Source organism: Copadichromis virginalis, linkage group LG12 (assembly GCF_057382275.1).
Source record: "Copadichromis virginalis isolate Kocher_CV1m ecotype Utaka linkage group LG12, C_Virginalis_male_GT1.1, whole genome shotgun sequence".
In the NCBI taxonomy this organism is placed as follows: domain Eukaryota; kingdom Metazoa; phylum Chordata; class Actinopteri; order Cichliformes; family Cichlidae; genus Copadichromis; species Copadichromis virginalis.
Genome location: NC_140629.1, coordinates 13539585 through 13548070, shown reverse-complemented (window position 1 = coordinate 13548070; position 8486 = coordinate 13539585). Strand labels below are relative to the sequence as shown.

Genomic DNA, 8486 nt, shown 5'->3' with positions numbered 1-8486 from the left:
AGAGGTTCTGAGCAGACAGAGTCTGCAGTTTTTAAAAATGAATCAAATTTAAAGTTCACAGTTTTAAAAAGTTAGATTTACCTTATAAGGCTAATGGGTTAAATCTTGTTTTAGTTTAGTAACTCGACTACCACATGGCTAATGGGTGGTAGTGCTAATACTTGGCATTGAAAACATTTTGTCAGAGATTTTGGTCTATATTGACATGACACAGTTGCAGCAGACTTGACTTGCGAATCTCCCGCTCACCATCTCAAAGGCTCTCTATTGGACTGAGATATGGTGACTGTGGAGGCCACGTGAGCACAAAGAACTCACTGTCACGCTCGAGAAACCAGTTTGAGATTATTTGACCTTTGTGGCAAGGTGCGTTATGGCATCAGCCATCAGAAGATGGGTACACTGTCCTCATAAGGGGATGGTTATGGTCAGCAACAATACTCAGATAGGGCTGTGGTGTTTAAATGATGGTCATTTGGTACTAAGGGGCCCAAGGTGTGCCAAGAAAACACCCCACTACACCACAACCACCAGCCTAAACCACTGATACGTGGCAGGATGGATCCATGATTTCATATCATTTAGGGTAAATTCTGACCCTAACATCCCCATCTTGCAGTAGAAATCAAGATTTATTCTAGCAGCCAATATTTTTTTGAATCTTCTATAGTACAATTCTGGTGAACCTGTGTGAAATGTAGCCGTAGCTGCCCGTTCTTACCAGACACCGTGTGGTCTTCTTCTGCTGTAGCCCACATGTTGTGTATTCAGAGATGCTCTTCTTCATACTTTGGCTGTATGTAGTGGTTATTTAAGCTACTGTTACCTTCCTATCACCTTGGAGCAGTCTGGCTATTCTCCTCTGACCTCATCAAAGCATTTTCTCCCAGAGTTGGGATATTTTCTCTTTTTCGGACCATCCTTTGTAAACCATAGAGATTGAGAGGTTGTGCAGGAAAAATTGGCTAAGGTGATGTAAGAGTCGCTTACATCACCTTTCTTCCTCATTCAAATGCTTTGTTTGAATTTTACCAGGTTGTCTTGACCTACGTGGCTAAATGCATCGAGTTGCTGTCATGTGATTGGCTAAACATTTGTGTTAATCAGTGACCGAGCAGGTATACCTAATGAGGAGGGCAGTTAGTGTAAATGAGTACTTAACCTGTTTTTGGAAGGACAGGATGTTTGCAGCAAAAAGTCTTCAAAATAAGCAGCTGGTGTAACTGGAGGCATTTCATCAGGCTGTCCAGAATTGTGCAACAGTGTTGCTGGAGTTTTAACATGCCAGTTCCAGCTGGGCAGTGCTCGGATGGTTTAAATTCCGGTATTCCCAAATCAGTTTGTATTGCCCCCCCCAAATCAGTCCGCGAAGGCAAACACAGGATATAGCAAACCCCTTCTTCACTCATCTCAGAAGCCATTTAATTAGATGTTAGCTGTTATGACTGGAGAATGTGACACTAGCGGTAAACATCTTCCCGTGTGTCATTAGAGCAAAATATGGACACGCTCTAATGGCGATCGTAAATCACAGTCATCCGCTGAAGAGTTTAACTGTTGCTTTACCAGAGTATGGATGATTTACCAAAACTCTTCCTGTGCCATCTGTTAGAACGCGATAATGCCCTTCACCTAATGGCACCCCTGCTCCTTACTCAGCACCATTAGAAGGTTATAATGACAATCCTTGCACGTTCTTTATATTCTTAAATGCAGCTCTTCAGGATCACCTCAGCCACAGCACATGGATACAAGGACAGGTTTCCAGGAGTGAATGAAATTTGTCAGAAAAACAATGAGGTGTTTGAATCCTTGAAGTGGGCACAAGGATACTACCTCGTCACCAGGAAGATGAGGTGGTATCCTTGAAAGCCATCATAAATGGCAGCATTTCAGTTCAACTGTTAATAAGCATCTGAATAAAACTAATATAGATTTTTAATCCATTACCAAATAAACTGCTCTACATTTTTGCAGTAGCACAGTATTGCCATGGAGGCTAACAGCAGTGACCCGAGCTGTAAGAGCAGGCTTTTAAAAAGGCTCGAATGAGCCGTGCCGTGCTGCCGATTTTAGCCTGTTGCATGGAGACTGCAATCCAGGTGATGCATCAGCCAGTGGCAGGAAGCCAGAGGCAGACACGGGCACCAAGGTTGGTGTGGCTGATGGATGGAAGACCAGCAACAGCACTTGCCAAGCCATTCACACTGCCATAAATAACATGTTTACTGCTGGCTGTGGGCTCTCTGCACTTTCCAACATTTCTTCTGATGTCAGCAGCGCATTATCATATCTAATCAGACCTTAGCAACCCGTGTTAACTGGGTGGGAGATTGAAGTGGCCATCGTTCCATCTCTGTAAACATAATTTACATCACCAGCATAAAAATGTTGATATTTATAGAGCACTTTATGGAGTAGAGTTCAACCACTGAAAGCACCGCTAGTTTGTTTATCAACAGCATTTTTATTTAATGTAATTCTTTTTTACGATGACATACGTGTTCTGCAACCCTTTTGTCAGAAGTTATATGGCAGCAAATGTAACCCCTGTTAAAACATTTACAGTAGGAAACAAGTTCATCACATGAGAAGGTACGCACGGTGGAAGTCCATGACTGAAGCAAACTGTTCTGATATTAACAAGCATGGCATACAACCAGAAATATTTACAGTTGTGACCATCCTTGAAGTTAAATGAAAAGACCATTCTCTCTCTCTCTCACTCTCTCACACACACACACACACACACACAGTGTGTGTAACTCAGAGCTGTGACACAGTGAGCAAGAAAAATGGCCATGTAATTGTTATCAATTTTTAAAATACCCTCATGGAACAACTGCCCCTAAAGACTAAAGTCAAAAATGGATCAAGCAGAAGCATCCTTGTACAAAATAAAGTACATCAATTATGGTAATAAAATAAGAATACAGTGTAAATATATATTTGTATTCATAAATTCCTAACTGTATGTACAAGATGATAATGAGTGGTGCAGTGGACCACGGTGCTGCACATCTCTCTGTAGCATCTTCTCTGATTTGGTCTGAAAAGCAGAGTGCTGCCCTTCACCTCTGATCAAACACACATTGACAAACAAATAAACCCAAACATATAAAACCCCAACATAATCGGTCCCTTCAATCCTCCTGCCCGACTTCAGAATGCCCAGAGTGATGAGAAAAGTCAGTCTCTTTTCTGGTGCTGTGAGCCAGTAATACAAAGTGCTCATGAACACAGTCACCAACAAGAAGTGGGAAATGGCTGCAATCTGCAGTTCATGTGATCCAAGCAAGTTCAACAAGGTGTCTCCGAACTCCCTCTCCGCAAAGCACCAGTGGGTTTAAAAAAAAAAAAAAAAAAAAATTATTTCTTTTCTTTTTAGCTTCATCTCTGGGAATATGGGGAGGAGTCCAACCCCGTGAGGCAGGGAGTGGAGAAAGTGTCAGTGTTGGTCTGAAAGAACAGGAGGTATCAGCGTTTCTTGATGGCTGCCCCATTGGAGTGAGGAGGGAACTTGGGCAGGCATGGCTCCTCCACTCCGGCATCATGCGAGAAAACCGAGTCCTCTCCAGACGAGCAGGTGGAGCTCCGGGTGTCCGGGTAGCTGGGCGAATATTGGTCCAAAGGTACTGAAAGCTCCAAATACTCCTGCAGTAAGAGGGAGGAAAAAAATAAAAAAAATTAAGCATTGCACTCCCCCCCCCCAGACATATCTACTGGTTCAGTGCTTGCTGAGGGGAGGACCACTACTGACCTGGTTGGATGTCATAGCTAGAGCACGATCCAGGTCCTCTACTAGTTGTTTGAATGTGGGTCTCTGAGAAGGCACAGCATGCCAGCAATCCCTCATCATCATATACCTGTGGAAATCAGCAAAATATATACATTTTAAAAATGACACCGCTTGGTTTTATCGTTCTAGCCGTCTGTCATTTCTCCTTACATTCTTAAACTCCAAATCAGAGATTGAATTTTAAACCTTTAAGGACTGAAAATTCATTCAATTTAACTGAAACTCAGCTGCAGCTGACAGTCCATCGCAGCTGGACAACATGTTTTAGCTGGAGATAATTCAGTGTTTAAGAGTTTCATTTCACCAGCACAGCAAAAGAATAAATAAAAAGTCACAAAGCATCATTGCAAACGGCACGCCAGGATTTTTCCGATATACAAAAATGTGGGTAATGTAAATATAAATCCTAACTGTTTAAACCAAGCATGGAAAGTGTTAGAGGGTGTTTATTTTAAACATCATTTCCCACACAATTACACTACATTTGTCCATTTATATGCACTGTTACTTACATGCAAAAGGAGGCACTTTTGCGCCACTTTACCAAATACCAAACAGCATTCTTTCTGCTATGACTCAGTTCCACGTTCTGTGGGTTCTAGAAAAGCAGAATGTAGACTATTGTGACCAACAGTAGCTTACAATGTTGGGGTTTTCTGTTCGATCGTGGGGAGAGAGTCTAATTGGGTACTAAATGCATCCACCGGTAGGGAAACATGAGATGGGAAGGGCCAGTGCTGGCTGGTTAGCTATGACTGAAATTTCAAAATAAGAGTGAGGGAATCATCCACTAGTTTATTAAATTATTATTATTATTATTTAATGTGGATAAAAATAAAAACTGCAAAATGCACTTGGGCGACTGTGGCAGGTATAGTCGCTGTGAGAGAGACATGTTAAACACCCACCTTCCTGTACTAAAAGGTATTACTTATCAGTGGCTTTGACTTTTAAATGACAAAGCAAATTGGACAAAATGCAATGCAAACAACCCACAGTCCTTAGTCGCTACGCTACTGATACATGAATAACATTGATCAGATACAGCGTAGCTCAGATCCTTGTTACATTTATGGGCTATAATCTGGAAGAAGGTAGTGATTTTTATAGTTTAGATTTATTAATTTAAAGAAAATAAAATAAATGTGCCATTTCACATTTCCCTGTTTGGTTTACCTTTTCAAATATGAAAATGCTAGAAAAGTCTGCAGAACATTCTGGTTTTCTGTGTGTGGTGATTCCTTACAGCTCATGTGTACATGTTGAAGGCTTGTCCATACGGTGACCTTCCTTCAGCAGCTTGAACAGCTCTTCCACTGGAACGCCAGGATATGGAGAGCCTCCTAGTGTGAAGATTTCCCAAAGCAGCACCCCAAATGACCAGCTGGAGGAGGAAATAGGCGGGGCCATTTTAGTTTTCTGCACAACTAAATGTTAACTTCACTTTCCATCAAGGTTGAATTAGCAGAGTATGGCACAAGATACTCACACATCACTTTGGTGTGTGTATATTCGGTCAAACAGAGCCTCTGGAGCCATCCACTTCACTGGCAAACGACCCTTTAGGAAACATTCACATATGAACCTTTTGTTTTTGTAAATGGCAAAGTAATGTGCATATAACATGAAACAAATAAGGCCACTCACATTGGTGGTCTTCTTATAATAGTCGATGTGGTGGATATCTCTTGCTAGGCCAAAGTCAGCTATTTTCATCACATTGTCATCAGTTACCAAAACATTGCGAGCTGCAAGGTCTCTGTGGATGCACTGCAATGATAAAAGTAGACAATAAATATTTTTAAATAGATTTATTCATTTCTGAAAAGGTGAGCATTAATAGTTGTGGTTACCTTTTTGGAAGCCAAATACTCCATGCCCCGGGCCACTTGGTAAGCAAAGGACACCAGATCTTTGATAGACACATTCTCCACAGGAACTTGGTCAGGGTTGTAGCAGTACTCCATACCCGGCGGGCGGCGAGCTCGTAGATACTCACGCAAGTTGCCCTTGGATGCATATTCAACTATCACATATAGAGGACCTAAAATGATTGGAAGAAATCCAAGCGCAAGTCAGATTTTATGCAGGGTCAGTTCATACAGCTTCCCTGTACAAGGAAACATAATCATTAAATTCATAAAACGATGCCATGCATTATTCAATTATAGACGAAGATTTCACAACAGAAATTATAGCGACACTAACGACAGCAAGGGCAGTAAGGACAATATAAACTACATGCGCAAGAGTGTGTATTTATAGCATGAGATAAGTTGAGTAAAATGAACAAAGAGCTTTGTGTAGCAGTGTGAAGGCAACAGAGCGATGTGCACAGCATGGTCATTAGAGACTAGTTTCCTTTAGTTTTTCGTCAGGGATGATTGGACAGAAATGACAGCAGCTGCGGTCGATTCAAACTGTGAGCTCGGAAGCTGGTGTCAGAATCATTTATGCATGCTTTTCTACACATCCCTCAGAGTAAGGTTCACAGCAACATTGTTATCTGAGGGGTGAGTGTGAGCAGAACAGGGCAGGTTGGCTGCAGCCCCCTAACTGGACCTACCATCCTGTGTGCAGGCTCCCAGCAGATTAATGATGTTCTTGTGCTTCCCAATGATCTTCATCATCTCCATCTCTGAAATAAGGTCTGACAAATCTTTCTCTGTTGCATCAGCTGTAAGATGAGGGAAATAAATTTCAATGATTAGTCCATGTTCTGTTTGCGAAAAGGCCAAAAAGGCCTCACAATAATCACCTTGCAAAGTATATACACCAACACTGGAGCTCGTAAGGAGTTGGCTGCCGCCTGTGAAATACTCCCTGGGGAAAAGCACTTAAAGTGCGAGAGAATAAACAATACTTTCTCTGAATCTTCACACTATTTTATATAGGATGTCAAGGGTCCTAATAAATTTTTTACTTCACTTTCCAATTTGTACAATGGCTGGAATCCAGTGGCAGAATCTGTTAATCACTTTGTTCAAGCCTTCTCATTCCTGTTGCCTGGACTTGAGTTAAATTGATAACTCTACAGTGAAGAACTTATTCCAGTTGAGCAAATCACTCTCCTCAAGCTACTGTGTACCCACTGAAGAACAATTTACTTACCTTTCAACATTTTGACTGCAACCTTGGTAACACGGTTTGGCTTTTCTTTGTCCAGACCAACCGCTTCCCCCATTACCACCTGGCCAAAGCATCCTTCTCCCAGTGGCTTCCCAAGAACAAGTCTACGGGGAGAAGAGGCACCAGACAGTTTTTCACACACAGTGCAGTTTGCCTCCAAATCGACTGTGTGTGAGATAAACTCTTGCCTCAACTGAGGCCTGCAGTTTAAGTGTGTTGCATAAGATTACCTTGACAGCAACTTTTTTTTTGTCCATGTGTAGGGATGGGTATCGTTTAGGTTTTATCCGATACCGGTGCCAAATCGGTACTTTTGAAACGGTGCCGGTGCTTAAACGGTGCTCGAACCGGTGCTTAAAGAATGGAGAACACAAACTTTGTCCAAAAACCTCTCATGTTCAGCTGTTTCCCACTTTTTCTTTGGTCATTTTAGCCTTTTTGGCCAGGGTGAAGGGAGTATCTGCCATCAAACAAGAAGATAGCCGCATGTAGCTATGATGATGTTTGCTAGTTCACCTTACATGCATTAATGTAATAACGTGGTTAGCCTACTCAACGTAAATTACACTCGAACAACATTAAGCGACTCACGCAGAGAAGAACGGCTGCTGCTGCATCATCATCCTCATCATTTCTGCTACACTGGCAGGGCTAGGGGCCAGGACTCTATTCTTCGGGTTTTTGGGGGATGTTGCTCCGGGTCCGATAACTGGCAACCCACCCAACGTGCACAGTGTGAGGTCTCGCAGCAAGCCATCAAATACAGCGCATTTCTCGGCTTTTAAAAAAACCGCTATGCGTCGCCAGGTGTTTCATCAGTTTCGAGGTGTTACCTCCTTTGACAGTATCACAGTATCAGCTTAAAGCACTTGTTGCAGGCTGCTGAGTTTGCATATTTTGCTGTGAAGTACAACCAGACTTTTGACCGCTTCGCCTTGGGCATTTTTAATCTGTAGCTCTGCTCTAACTGAACGTACGTACCTGGCCCCGCCTACTATCCTGGGAAACGTAAAATGATTGGCTAGAAGTCTATCACAGCTCAGGAAAAAAAAGCACCGAAATAAAGCACCGAAATGTGCGCTGCTTTTCGGTCTGGTTACTACCGTTTATGTCAGAACACCGGTACCCATCCCTATCCATGTGAATGCTGCAACTTTACTTTACTCCATGTTCCTGATCTTTGAATGTTTAGCCCTAGACGTACCTGTCCCGAGGAAGCTCCCAGCGAGGATCTTGCGGCAGCTCACACTCGGACACTCCAGACAACATCGGAGAGCCACTGGAAGAGAGGCGGGAGGGACGGACTAGCATCACTCCAGAGTGGATGGAAGAACTTGAGTCCACAGACACCTGAGGTAAGAAACAGAGACATTACTCCTCTCACAGTGGAACCAACACTTTTAGGAGTTTGTATAGCAGAGAACAGGATAAAAAACACAAACAATAAAAGGTACCATGTAAAAACCACCCTTGTGGTCCAGGCATTGTGTACCATGCCAGGTCCAGAGTCTAAGCACTCCTTAAATAAATAAACTTACCTGATGTACAGGAAGTCAAG

At 42.6% G+C, this 8486-nt stretch overlaps 1 protein-coding gene across 5 annotated transcripts in view; it reads right to left on the bottom strand.

Annotated features, from left to right (window-relative positions):
* Positions 1 to 2447: 2447 nt before the first annotated feature.
* Positions 2448 to 8486, bottom strand: part of fgfr1a (fibroblast growth factor receptor 1a) — a 31806-nt gene continuing 25767 nt past the window's right edge. For all 5 annotated transcript variants that reach the window (XM_085474785.1, XM_085474788.1, XM_085474786.1 and 2 more), the window contains 9 exons: positions 8133 to 8278; positions 6911 to 7032; positions 6366 to 6476; positions 5653 to 5843; positions 5447 to 5569; positions 5289 to 5359; positions 5046 to 5183; positions 3761 to 3866; positions 2448 to 3654 (listed from right to left, as the gene is read on the bottom strand). In XM_085474785.1, coding sequence (XP_085330911.1) covers positions 3478 to 3654; positions 3761 to 3866; positions 5046 to 5183; positions 5289 to 5359; positions 5447 to 5569; positions 5653 to 5843; positions 6366 to 6476; positions 6911 to 7032; positions 8133 to 8278 — 1185 coding nt within the window. In that variant the 3' untranslated portion in view covers positions 2448 to 3477. The remainder of the gene's footprint in view (positions 3655 to 3760; positions 3867 to 5045; positions 5184 to 5288; positions 5360 to 5446; positions 5570 to 5652; positions 5844 to 6365; positions 6477 to 6910; positions 7033 to 8132; positions 8279 to 8486) is intronic.